The sequence below is a fragment of the Papaver somniferum genome, chromosome 4 (genome assembly GCF_003573695.1).
Source record: "Papaver somniferum cultivar HN1 chromosome 4, ASM357369v1, whole genome shotgun sequence".
Lineage (NCBI taxonomy): Eukaryota > Viridiplantae > Streptophyta > Magnoliopsida > Ranunculales > Papaveraceae > Papaver > Papaver somniferum.
In genome coordinates this window covers 130,232,613-130,246,897 of record NC_039361.1, presented here as the reverse complement: position 1 = coordinate 130,246,897, position 14,285 = coordinate 130,232,613, and the positions used below count along the sequence as shown (strand labels likewise).

Genomic DNA, 14,285 nt, shown 5'->3' with positions numbered 1-14,285 from the left:
AAAACATGCCTCATGATTTTACGGTTTTCCCCTTTGTTGAAAATCCACCATCGATAGGCTGACAACCGACCAAATTTTGGTGTCGCTACCGGGGAGACGTAGCGGATTATTTTTTTTGTTTTTGTTTTTAATTTCTTATTTTTTGTTTTTAATTTTGTTTTTGAGAATCTGGTTTCAGGTACTTGATCTGTGGCCCCCAAACATTGGGATTACTCAAGGTGTGGAATTTCAACTCGCAGAGGAACAATACTACAAGAACCTCAATCACAACAAGAAGAGATGGTTGACGGAACGAACAACCAAAACACTGGTAACCAGGGAAACCAGGGAAATGGCACCGCTCCACCACCTCCACCTCCCAAGAAGACACTCAAAGATCTGACATCCCCATCGTGTGATCAACAAAAGTTGTGTGTCAACTTGGAAGATTCAATTGAGCTTAAATCTCAGTTGATTCATTGGGTACCGAAGTTCAAAGGGCTTCCAGGAGACGATATGAATCGTCATTTGCAACTGTTTCAACATAGGTTGACAAGTTTGAAGCCAACTGGAACTGATCAAGGAAGAGCTTTACTGATACCTTTCTCATTCTCTTTAACTGATTCTGCAGAAGAATGGTTTTATTGTCTTCCACCTACAAGTATCACAACATGGAATGAGATGCAGAAAGTATTTTTAGAAAATTACTTTCCCGCCTCTAAAGGAATAACTATTTGTAAAGCAATTAGTGGGATTGAGCAAATTACTGGTGAAACTTTTTACGACTACTGGGAACGGTACAAGAAGTTTTTAGCGAGCTGCCCACATCATCAAATCTCTGAGAAACTCATAGTGCAATATTTTTACGATGGTTTGCTCCAATCCGAGAGAAATATTATTGATGCAGCTAGTGGTGGTGCTTTGACAAACAAAACCATTGACGAATTGACGGAATTGATCGAGAATATGGCTGCAAACACGCAGCAATTCAACACAAGAGGTTTGTCAATGAGTCCAAAGGTTAATGAGGTTACTTCTTCACCTCACTTAGAACATATGATTGGTAACATAGAGAAGATGATGCAACAAATGGCCTCAATAATCATTCCCTCTTATGAAGAAGAAGCTAAACAAGTGAATGCAGTATTCCCAAATTAGCAGAGGCAACAATACAATCCTTATTCAAACACTTATAATCCAGGATGGAGAGATCATCCCAATTTCAGCTATGCAAACAAGAAAGCAGCATCTCTAGGTCTGATGTTTAATCGTCCTAGTGGTTTCCAACAACAACAACAACCACAACAAGCTCAAAATTTGGAATCATCAGAGATGATTTCCATGATGAAGAATCTAACCACAATGGTGTAGAAAAGTCAACAAACGACTGACGGTGCAATCAAGGATTTGCAGACACAAATGATCACCATGGAAGGTAGATTGAACCATTTGGAGACGCAGAATAGAGGGAAACTCCCTTATCAACCTCTTAACCCAAGATATTCTGTCAACGCCGTGACATTGAGAAGTGGTACACGAATTGTGCAACCAGAAGATGCTGAGAAAAATAAAGACCCTAAGGGGCCGGTTTTGGAGACAGAGATTACTGACTCTTCCCAAACCAAAGACGTACCTAAAAAAAACTTTAAATCTCCACTTTCTACTTACGATCCTCCTTTACCTTTTCCTCGCAAGTTTGTTAACTCTAAAAAGGCGGAACAAGATAAGGAGATTTTAGACATTTTCAGGAAGATTCGTGTGAACATTCCACTGATAGATGCAATTAAACAAGTACCTAAGTATGCGAGAATTCTTAAGGACTTGTGCACCAATAAGCAACGGTTGACCGGTAATGAGGTAATGAAAGTGAGGGAGAATGCTTCAGCTATCTTGCAAAATAAACTCCCATTTAAATGTAAAGACCCCGGTAGTTTTGATACTCCTGTTGTTATTGGTAACACCCAGTTTAATAAGGCTATGCTTGATTTAGGAGCATCAGTAAATGTTATGCCTGCATCTATATATGAGTCTCTTAATTTAGGACCTTTAAAAGAAATAGGAATTACTTTACAGTTGGCTGACCGTTTTAACGTGTACCCTATAGGTATTATTGAGGATGTGCTTGTGCAGGTAAACCAACTAATTTTTCCAGCGGATTTCTGTGTGTTGGAGATGACATATGGATCAACTGATACATATCTACCTTTACTTCTTGGACGACCATTTATGAGCACGGCTAGAACTAAAATTGATGTGCATGATGGTTCGTTGACTATGGAATTTTATGGAGAAGTAATACGTTTCAACATTTACGAAACGATGAGATATCCTAGTGATGTCCACTCGTGCTTCTCCATTGATGTGATTGATACTTTGGCTCAGCAGATGTTTAATACGGATGGGGTGGATGCGCTTAAAACCGTGTTGACTACACCCATTGATGATGGTTTGGAATGTGGTGACGTAATCAAGGACACAATTGGCTCACTTAACTCTTTGCAAGAAAACTCATCACCCGGAAGCATTTCCTTTATATCTTTACTAGTATCTAATGAAAAAATTGTCCCATCTATCTTGCAGGCTCCAAAGCTAGAACTGAAACCTCTTCCTGATCACCTAAAATACTTGTATTTAGGTGATAAAGAGGAGCTAACAATAATAGTTTCTAAGGAACTAATTGAATTGCAGGAAAAAAGACTCCTTCGAGTGTTGAGGGAGTACAAAACATCCATAGGATGAACAATTGCTGATATCAAGGGAATAAGCCCATCGACATGCATGCACAAAATACGACTTGAAGATGAGGCAAAACTTACAAGGGAAGCTCAATGTCGCCTGAATCCTCCAACGATGGAAGTCGTAAAGAAAGAAATTCTGAAGTTATTAGACATGGGAGTTATCTATCCCATTTCTGATAGCAAGTGGGTGAGCCCAGTACAAGTAGTACCAAAGAAGTCGGGCGTTATAGTGGTGCAGAATGATAAAAATGAACTTATCCCAACTCGAGCGAAGCACCTGAAGATCAAGAGAAAACTACTTTTACTTGTCCGTTTGGAACATTTGCTTATATAAGGATGCCTTTTGGTTTGTGTAACGCACCCGCTACCTTCAAAAGGTGTATGGCAAGTATTTTTTCAGATTATGTTGAAAACATTATCGAAGCTTTTATGGACGATTTTAGCGTGTATGGTGATTCCTTTGACTTGTGCATGGATAACCATACACTTATTCTTAAACGATGTGTTGAAACTAACCTTGTGCTAAATTGGGAGAAGTGCCATTTTATGGTAACTCTTGGCATTGTTTTAGGCCATATTATATCTTCTAAAGGATTGGAAGTTGATAAATCTAAGATAGATCTTATTCGTGCTTTAACCCCTCCTACTAAGGTGAGGGAGGTTCGTTATTTTCTTGGTCACGCATGATTTTATGGCAGGTTTATCAAGGATTTTTCCAAGGTTGCAGCACCATTATGATGAGTGCTAAAAAGTGCATATTTCTATATATTTTTCTTGGCATTTAACTCATCTTTTGTGCATTAATTCTACATTTTATCCCATATTCTGTATTTTCTTTGTTTTCAAGAATAAATATTTTTCTTAATTAATTTTGCATTTTTAGGTAATAAATAAAGCTTGGATGAATCGTGGAGAGAAAAGAGCAGAAAAGTAGTGAAAAGCCGGGAGGAATTACACAAGGAAGCCGTGAAGAATGTTGTGCACAAGACCAAAAGGCTAGAAGTGGGCTTGAAGAGGAAGAATTGTTCTTAAAGAAGATATGGGCTTGGCATACCCAAGGCCCAAAACCCTCACCCAAACCAATTTCCAATATCCATACCCGCCTTCATATTCAGCCGTCGGATTGGATCATCGAAATCCAATGGTCGCTTCAGTAGAGTGCATCAAAATCCGAGGTTCTTTTGAAACACCGTAGTGCTTAATTTCCAAGCCTTCAGATTAGATTGCATTTGAATCCTACGGTCGCTCCTATGCATGTGCATCAAATATCGATACTTCCGCTAAACACTATAGCACCTAACCTCGATCTTCGCCGTTAACTTCGTTGTATCAAGACATCCGACGGTCGCTACCAGCCTCTTCAGGGGTAGCCATCCGATTCACCTACAGCTTCGCATCCAGTGACTCAGATTCGCCAATATAGAACTTTGATACCCCGCCTCACAGACTAGCAACCTATACCTATTAACCTAAAAACATCGACCATTCTTCTGTTCTCTTCTCTTTCTTCTTCTCCCTCTTTCTCCCCTACCCCGACAGTTGCAGAACCACCACCACTCCCTGCAACTGCCGCGCCACCACCTCTACCTGTCTCACATCATACCTAAACTACCAACCCATCATCACCCCCTAACTATCTAGCCCCCTATTCCCTCAATCTCTCACGTTTCTTCCCTGAAACCCTAAGCGTGAGAGGTTGATGAAGTAGGTGACCTAGAGATGAAATTGAAGCATGGGAATTACGCAAGGGAAGCAGAAGAAGTATGGGTCGAAGATGGAATTGTCTCATCACAGTTGGTGAGGTAAAAATCCTAAACCCTAGTTCACAGTCAATTTGGGGAAAATCATAAAAACCCTGATTATTGTTGAGAAGAGTATAGAGAAGATAGAGTGGGTGAAATAGGGTGGGTAATTAAACCCAATTACTGTTTAATTTGGGAATTTGTGTGATTTTGGAAAACCCTAATTTTTGGGGAATTTGGGGATTGTCTGTAAGCTATAAATAGAGCTGGGTGTTGTGTGTTGCAAAACTTATGCTGGAATAGCCAGTGTCATTTGGTTTGATTTTGGGAGAACTGGATTAGCCAGTCTCTCCATTTTTTGTGCTGTTCCATTTATGTTCACTGTGATGTTTTATGTTTAATACTATGTGATGTTAATGTTTAGTTCCTCAATTGTTCTAAGTTTATCCACTGTTATGTGCTTCCCATGTTATGTTATTGTGTTTAAATTCATGTTTTGTTTCACTGTCAACTGTTAATGTATGTTTATCTTCATGTCTATCATGTTCTGAACCTCAAATGCTAGGACTAGATGAAATTATGAACCAGCTGAGATAGTCTTCATCATGTGCAGCTCATGTTCAGTGTTGCTAAGCCCTTAGACTAGTTGTGCTTTAATCAGACAATTAGCACTTTGGTAATTATCTTAGCTGTGAGTAGAATATCCCTTAGGTTAATGGTGGATTCAACATCCTAGTGTTCTTTCATCACTCTTGTTTACTGTCTCCCTTCATTGCTGTTTTCTCAATAGTTCACTGTTAGTTTACTGTTATGTTTAGTGTTTAGTGTTTAGTTCCTCAAATGTTAAGTTTTTTCACTGTTAGTGGTGGAAGTTTAGGTTAGAATTCATGTAAATTGAGCTGATTGAGAAATGGAGGAATTTAGTGTCCACTGTTGCTTGTGATTGATTGTGCTGTTAAAAGACAGTCAATGCTAGGAGTAAAACAGTTGGACAAGCTTCTTCTCCTTCCATTCCATTTATGTATGCCCTGGAACATAGGAAGGCTAGAACCTCCACCTAGCTCCATTAGGGACAAGGATTTAACCAAAAACAGCCACTGCCTAGCATCTTTCCTGTTCTTCTTTGTTATCTATATGTTTTTGTGGCTTCTTATCACTGTTTTTATAGCTGTTTTTATAACTGTTTTGTGCCCTGTTCTTCCTTTTCCTTTGGCCCTTGGCCATTGTCTTTGATTTATCACTGCCATGCCATTGTAAATTCGCATCCTTTTTCCCTGTGTTGCTTCCATGTATATGCCATTGTCACCTTCACCATCATCATTGTTGTTTGCTGTTTGCTTTTGCCATTGTAAATATCCATGTTTTACCTTGGCCTAGTGCTCTGCTGCCTTGTTTAGCTCCAGATGCACTAGGTCTTTTTGGCTTTTCTGCCCTTTTCCTTCCCTGGCCTTGCTGCCAGTTCTCCCCCAGCTGCTACTACTTGCTGTTGTTGTTGCTGCTGCTGTGCACTGCTTCTGCTGCTGCTGAAGCCACCACTGCTGCTGCTCCAGGTCCAGTTCAATTCTGGGCTACAAGTCCAGTCATTACAAAAGCCCACTGTATCTGCTTAGAAACCTAAGGCCCAACTCAGTTCAGTTCATTCAGTCTTGGGTTAATCTAGAAGCCCATTGACACTCAAAGCCCAGTGCACTTCAAAGGCCAAGCCTAGTGCACTTCAAGACCAACTGAGCCCAAGCTCAGTTCACTTCATTGTCAAACAAGCCTATAATCCAAAGGTACCCTAAGCCCAAATCCCAAAAGGCTTCATAGTTAACCAACAACAGTTTAGGAGCCCAAAATAGCTAGAAAACTCCAAAACACTCCCAGTCTCTGTGGATCGACCCGTACTTGCACGAGCTACAACTGACGACCGTGCACTTGCGGTATTACTGTAGGCCCGTTTTTATTGCGCTTAATTTTCACACACCTCCGGGCCCACCAAGTTTTTGGCGCCGTTGCCGGGGACTCGGGTTTGTTTCTCTAGTAGTTTTATTAGCTATTTTTGCATTTCACTGCATAGCATTTGCATCTGCATCTGCTTCACTTCATTTGTTGTTGGACATGCTGTTCTGAACCAGTTTTTCCTCTGCTGGGACGCCACCAAGGAAAAGAACCAAAGCCCAACTGGGTTTTTGCAACAATATCAGAGCAGCTGGGCTATGCTTAAAAGGTAACCCATTTAAGAGAACCCGAATTGTGGGCTTCCAATTTTTAATTGTGGGCTTGTAATATTAAAGCCAATTTTTGGGCTTTTTATTTTCTGTTGGGTTTGTAATTAATTTTTGTGGGCTTGTTTGTTTAATTTGTGGGCTTGTATTTAATTTTTGTGAGCTTGTTTAATTTGGACTGGTATTTTGTATTCTGGGTTTTTAAACCCAGCTGAGCTTGTAACCGATCACGCTAGGTTAACTCGTTAGTGGGCCGAGTACCCAAATTCTAGCCCGAGATTTTGGACTCAGTTTCACCAAACGTTTTCAAACCAGCTGAGCCAAAACAAACACAAAACCAACAGTGGGCTTGCTCCCATTCAAAAACCAAATTTTATTTTTTTTTAAAATAAATAAATAAAAAAAAAAAAAATTGCTCCTAATTTCGAAAACCAAATTTTTAATCCCATAAAAACCAAAGTTTTCAAAACCCATAAAAACCAAAATTTTCCCATAAAAAACCAAATTTTTGAAAACCCTTTAAAACCAAATAGTGGGCTTTGTGTCTTTTCAATATGGGCCAACCTAGTGCTCTCCATGAATACATGTATCCCACAATAAAAATTCCATTATCATGTATTGTCTTACCTCAAACCAATAACCCTTTTAAAATAAATGCAAGCATGATACAAATACTTCATTTATTTCGAGGGTTCGATTCTGAGAACCCCTATACTCATGTAAGAGAGTTTGAACAAATTTGTCGGACTATGCAACCTGATCATATGTCCGAAGACTCTTTGAAATTGCGTTTGTTTACATTTTCTCTAAAGGAAAGGGCCAAAACATGGTTTTACGGTTTGAGACCACAATCAATCAACACTTGGGACCAACTCACAGATCTATTTTTCAAAAAATTCTTTCCACATCATAGGACCATCGCTATTCGTCAAAGTATCAATTGTTTTGTCCAATTGGATGAGGAAACTGTTTTTGACTATTTTGAACGTTTTAATGATTTGTTGAGCGAATGTCCACACCATGGATTTGAGAAGTGGAGACTTGTCGCTATCCTATATGAGGGACTAGACTTTAAATCTCGAGCCATGGTTGAGTGTATGTGTAATGGTGAATTTCTTGATAAAACTGTGGATGATGCATGGAAATTTTTAGCTGAGATTGCAGAGAGAACCCGTCACTGGGAATCCATTAGGGAAACTGAGACACTGTCACATGATATAGGTGGTAATGAATTGAACTTTGGAAATAGCATGTCTATCCTTCTCATGTGTATGATATTGAATATGAACCTAATCTAGAGGAACATGAGTTGACTAATAACCACAACTGCTAATAGGGACAAGTATGCATATTACTATGATGATGATGATGATAATGTTATGTTAGAAGAACATGTCTATGCTGAAAATGTTGTGGAACCTTTGGTTTCAAATACATTAGGATTTTCTGCCCCGACCTTCATGAATGATATTTCTTCTAGTATTCATATGCATGTGATGTTGATACTGATTTAGATATTGTGCTTATCCTGTGAAGAGCATGACTTAGGTAAATCTTCTGTTGACACTAATGATCCTATGCATGAAAACATAGTTGATGTGTCTGATTCCATACTTAAGCCACAATATATTGCTTCTGTTGATGATAATTTGAATATATCGGATAACCATGATTCTGAATTAGGACTTGTGCAAATTTTTTGTGATGATGAGCATGCTACACATCTTGAGTGTGACTTAGATAATGCTAATGTGACTGATATATTGATACTCTTGATCTCATGCATGTGAGACGCTTAGATGTCACTTTCTTGCCTAAGTCACAATCTGATAGCCTTGCATCCTACCTAGATTTAGTTTGTCACAATATTGTCAAACCAATTTTCATGAGAATACCTAATCTAGGCCTGGAACTGTGTGCCTCTCAAGTCTCTTGGACTATTTTGCATCTAAGTATAAATCTTTGAGGAACCACAGTTGGAATTAGCATGTGTACCCGTCCCTAGCAAAGTTCATTTCGAATTAGACCTTGTGCATGATGAACCCCAAAAATGCGAGATTTTATATCCAAAATTTTATCTGTTGAAAAATCCAGGTTTGGGGGTAGCTCATTTTGTTTCACAGCTTCACTTGCATGCCTATCATATTATTATGTGTGAAGCTGTGAAACCTCTACACTTTGTCTTTTGGGTTGATCCTCAACTCTTTAGATTGTTAGTGTACGGTGAATTTTTTGTATATAATCCAGTAGAAAATTCTTAAAAACCCTTTTGTTCCTTTTGTATATATTTTGCTAATCCAATATGATCTCGGCTGAAATATGTTGGATTTTTTTTCCTTGAATAACGGAGTCTAATCTTGCTTTCGCCGAAATCGGGTATTCTCTTTCCTTTTTCTCTACTCAACATGATCCTCTTCATATGTTGTATTATAATTTTGTTCATATTTTGAAACATTGAGGACAATGTTTAGTTTAGGTTTGGGGGTGAAAAGTAGATACTTTGATAATATGCCATAATTGAAAACAAGAACTCCTCTTTTTGAAAAAATTAAAAATTCCAAAAAAAAAAATAAAATAAAAAAATCATAAAAATGGAGCTCATTTACCTTGAAATGTGACTCTTGTGCAATATGTAATTTTTAGGAGTCTTAGTCTAGATATTTAGGCACCCTGATTCTAGCACAATTCACATAGTGATAAGAAATTTGCACGCGCACGATCTACCAATACATGTATAGCCTCGATCTTCAAGGTGTTTGATAGGAAGTTAGATTGCCAATCACTTTAGAATACTGAATGAGACTTGACTAGCTTGTTCTTTGGTTGGCTGGGATAGAAGTTGGAGGATACGTTAAGAAAAGCAACCATAGAATTTGACCGGATGCATTCGATAAGGGCCACCTCTTGCTAAGAGTCATGTAATTATGTTTTTCTTTTTGTTCATGTATCAAAAGTGTCACTATGTTGTAAAGATCAAAGTTATTTCTTAAAAAAAAAAAAAAAATCAGAAAAATTCAAAAAAAAAATTCAAAAAAAATAAAATAAAAAATCAAGTATTTATTTATTCCATGTTTTGTCATGTTAAAGACAATAGTTCTCTCTTGTTCCAAAAATAAAAGAGAGTAATCAATGTAAATAAGAGTCATGTAAAGAGTCATCTTTTTTGTAAATAGTCTTGTAATAAGCAAGGAGGGTGCAGCCATCGATGTATAACGCGGGTAAACTGAAATATCACCAACTCATTGGGTGAACATTCACAATTCTCGTAAAGCCGGACAGCTAGCTTGTCTTAGAATTCGGTTCTTAGCCTAAAAACTATCTCTTGGTGGTTAGTAGTCATAACTTCAGGTCATTCTAGAAACATGTGTAGATACACTTTACACTCTTATCACATGTCTTTATTTGTTATCAGTGCTAGGATTGTGCCTTTGATAGCTAAATTGACATCTCCATTTTGCTGTGAGCTTAAACTGACTTGCACATGTCACATTTGATGGAATCTGAGCTTATATTTTGCCCTAGAACTTTGTAGGTACGTTCTAAGCAAACCTTCACGAGACTTCACTCGTCCACTAGGGACACTTAGTGGTTTAAAAGGCTTAATGCATATGCTAAATGCATTCGAGAGACCAGCGACAGTGGTATAGGTAGGATTTCCTTAGTTTTGTTTTACTTGAGGACAAGTAAAATTCAGGTTTGGGGGTATTTGATGAGTGCTAAAAAGTGCATATTTCTATATATTTTTCTTGGCATTTAACTCATCTTTTGTGCATTAATTCTACATTTTATCCCATATTCTGTATTTTCTTTGTTTTCAAGAATAAATATTTTTCTTAATTAATTTTGCATTTTTAGGTAATAAATAAAGCTTGGATGAATCGCGGAGAGAAAAGAGCAGAAAAGTAGTGAAAAGCCGGGAGGAATTACACAAGGAAGCCGCGAAGAATGTTGTGCACAAGACCAAAAGGCTAGAAGTGGGCTTGAAGAGGAAGAATTGTTCTTAAAGAAGATATGGGCTTGGCATACCCAAGGCCCAAAACCCTCACCCAAACCCATTTCCAATATCCATACCCGCCTTCATATTCAGCCGTCGGATTGGATCATCGAAATCCAATGGTCGCTTCAGTAGAGTGCATCAAAATCCGAGGTTCTTGTGAAACACCGTAGTGCTTAATTTCCAAGCCTTAAAATTAGATTGCATTTGAATCCTACGGTCGCTCCTATGCATGTGCATCAAATATCGATACTTCCGCTAAACACTACAGCACCTAACCTCGATCTTCGCCGTTAACTTCGTTGTATCAAGACATCCGACGGTCGCTACCAGCCTCTTCAGGGGTATCCATCCGATTCACCTACAACTTCGCATCCAGTGACTCAGATTCGCCAATATAGAACTTTGATACCCCGCCTCACACACTAACAACCTATACCTATTAACCTAAAAACATCGACCATTCTTCTGTTCTCTTCTCTTTCTTCTTCTCCCTCTTTCTCCCCTACCCCGACAGTTGCAGAACCACCACCACTCCCTGCAACTGCCGCGCCACCACCTCTACCTGTCTCATATCATCCCTAAACTACCAACCTATCATCACCCCCTAACTATCTAGCCCCCTATTCCCTCAATCTCTCACGTTTCTTCCCTGAAAACCTAAGCGTGAGAGGTTGATGAAGTAGGTGACCTAGAGATGAAATTGAAGCATGGGAATTACGCAAGGGAAGCAGAAGAAGTATGGGTCGAAGATGGAATTGTCTCATCACAGTTGGTGAGGTAAAAATCCTAAACCCTAGTTCACAGTCAATTTGGGGAAAATCATAAAAACCCTGATTATTGTTGAGAAGAGTATAGAGAAGATATAGTGGGTGAAATAGGGTAGGTAATTAAACCCAATTACTGTTTAATTTGGGAATTTGTGTGATTTTGGAAAACCCTAATTTTTGGGGAATTTGGGGATTGTCTGTAAGCTATAAATAGAGCTGGGTGTTGTGTGTTGCAAAACTTATGCTGGAATAGCCAGTGTCATTTGGTTTGATTTTGGGAGAACTGGATTAGCCAGTCTCTCCAATTTTTGTGATGTTCCATTTATGTTCACTGTGATGTTTTATGTTTAATACTATGTGATGTTAATGTTTAGTTCCTCAATTGTTCTAAGTTTATCCACTGTTATGTGCTTCCCATGTTATGTTATTGTGTTTAAATTCATGTTTTGTTTCACTGTCAACTGTTAATGTATGTTTATCTTCATGTCTATCATGTTCTGAACCTCAAATGCTAGGACTAGATGAAATTATGAACCAGCTGAGATAGTCTTCATCATGTGCAGCTCATGTTCAGTGTTGCTAAGCCCTTAGACTAGTTGTGCTTTAATCAGACAATTAGCACTTTGGTAATTATCTTAGCTGTGAGTAGAATATCCCTTAGGTTAATGGTGGATTCAACATCCTAGTGTTCTTTCATCACTCTTGTTTACTGTCTCCCTTCATTGCTGTTTTCTCAATAGTTCACTGTTAGTTTACTGTTATGTTTAGTGTTTAATGTTTAGTTCCTCAAATGTTAAGTTTTTTCACTGTTAGTGGTGGAAGTTTAGGTTAGAATTCATGTAAATTGAGCTGATTGAGAAATGGAGGAATTTAGTGTCCACTGTTGCTTGTGATTGATTGTGCTGTTAAAAGACAGTCAATGCTAGGAGTAAAACAGTTGGACAAGCTTCTTCTCCTTCCATTCCATTTATGTATGCCCTGAAACATAGGCAGGCTAGAACCTCCACCTAGCTCCATTAGGGACAAGGATTTAACCAAAAACAGCCACTGCCTAGCATCTTTCCTGTTCTTCTTTGTTATCTATCTGTTTTTGTGGCTTCTTATCACTGTTTTTATAGCTGTTTTTATAACTGTTTTGTGCCCTGTTCTTCCTTTGCCTTTGGCCCTTGGCCATTGTCTTTGATTTATCACTGCCATGCCATTGTAAATTCGCATCCTTTTTCCCTGTGTTGCTTCCATGTATATGCCATTGTCACCTTCACCATCATCATTGTTGTTTGCTGTTTGATTTTGCCATTGTAAATATCCATGTTTTACCTTGGCCTAGTGCTCTGCTGCCTTGTTTAGCTCCAGCTGCACTAGGTCTTTTTGGCTTTTCTGCCCTTTTCCTTCCCTGGCCTTGCTGCCAGTTCTCCCCCAGCTGCTACTACTTGTTGTTGTTGTTGCTGCTGCTGTGCACTGCTTCTGCTGCTGCTGAAGCCACCACTGCTGCTGCTCCAGGTCCAGTTCAATTCTGGGCTACAAGTCCAGTCATTACAAAAGCCACTGTATCTGCTTAGAAACCTAAGGCCCAACTCAGTTCAGTTCATTCAGTCTTGGGTTAATCTAGAAGCCCATTGACACTCAAAGCCCAGTGCACTTCAAAGGCCAAGCCTAGTGCACTTCAAGACCAACTGAGCCCAAGCTCAGTTCACTTCATTGTCAAACAAGCCTATAATCCAAAGGTACCCTAAGCCCAAAGCCCAAAAGGCTTCATAGTTAACCAACAACAGTTTAGGAGCCCAAAATAGCTAGAAAACTCCAAAACACTCCCAGTCTCTGTGGATCGACCCGTACTTGCACGAGCTACAACTGACGACCGTGCACTTGCGGTATTACTGTAGGCCCGTTTTTATTGCGCTTAATTTTCACACACCTCCGGGCCCACCACATTATGCTAACTTTTGCAGAAGGATGTGGTTTTTAACTTCGATGATAAATATTTGGTGGCATTCAATCGTTTGAAAGAATTTTTGATAACAGCCCTTATCATGAAACCAGCTGATTGGAGTAAGCCATTTGAGCTAATGTGTGATGCTAGTGACTATGCCGTCGGTGCAGTATTAGGGAAGCGTACTGGGAAGTTACCCCATGCCATTTATTATGCTTCTAGAACGTTAAATGATTCTCAACAAAATTATACGACCACTGAAAAAGAGTTGTGATCAATAGTATTTGCACTGGAGAAATTTCGTTCTTATTTGCTTGGTACAAAAGTTGTTGTGTTTTCTGACCATGCAACACTTAGGTATCTACTCACAAATAAGGAAGCGAAACCAAGGCTCGTTCGCTGGATATTGCTTTTACAAGAATTTGAGATAGAGATTAAAGATAAGAAAGGCATTTAGAACACAGTTGCAGATCATTTGAGTCGTCTTACTGTAGACGAAGAAACTATCCCGTTGTGTGAAAGTTTTCCAGATGAGCAATTGTTCTCGCTACTGTTGATGGTGGTTTTTAGTTCAGGGATGAAGTTGTAAATTTCCCGCATTTGATATACTGTCACTCTGCAAAGAGACAGAGCCATGTAAAAGTGATGAGTGTCCAACCTCTTCACTGTCGCATTTATTGAGAAATTCAATATATTCACATGAAATTCACCCAAAATGGTGCATGTAGCAACAATCCCAGATGTTCTGTAAGTTTTGGCACCTTGCCTGTATTATTCAGTTAATATAAGTTTCTTTGAAAGCTTTCTGTGTTGTGTTCCCCGGATGAACCCTTAATATTTATATGGCATGAAAATTTGTGTTCACTCGCAGCAGAGGAGCATGAATTTCCAAGTATCAAGGCTAAGGTCCTTGCATAAAGTATTC

At 38.9% G+C, this 14,285-nt stretch overlaps 1 protein-coding gene across 1 annotated transcript; it reads left to right on the top strand.

Annotated features, from left to right (window-relative positions):
- The first annotated feature begins 1,407 nt into the window (after nt 1-1,407).
- LOC113273131 lies at nt 1,408-2,718 on the top strand. The gene is made up of 3 exons (XM_026522897.1): nt 1,408-2,271; nt 2,365-2,442; nt 2,560-2,718. Exons 1-3 carry the CDS (start codon nt 1,408-1,410, stop codon nt 2,716-2,718), a joined length of 1,101 nt encoding a protein of 366 aa, XP_026378682.1.
- Nucleotides 2,719-14,285: the final 11,567 nt, after the last annotated feature.

What these genes read in the sequence shown, in the direction of transcription:
- LOC113273131 (XM_026522897.1), top strand. Translation starts at nt 1,408, where the DNA reads ATGGAAGGTAGATTGAACCATTTGGAGACGCAGAATAGAGGGAAACTC. An exon ending in CTATGGAATTTTATGGAGAA is followed by an intron (nt 2,272 to 2,364) that starts GTAATACGTTTC and finishes TTGGCTCAGCAG; the next exon opens with ATGTTTAATACGGATGGGGT. An exon ending in ATGGTTTGGAATGTGGTGAC is followed by an intron (nt 2,443 to 2,559) that starts GTAATCAAGGAC and finishes TCTATCTTGCAG; the next exon opens with GCTCCAAAGCTAGAACTGAA.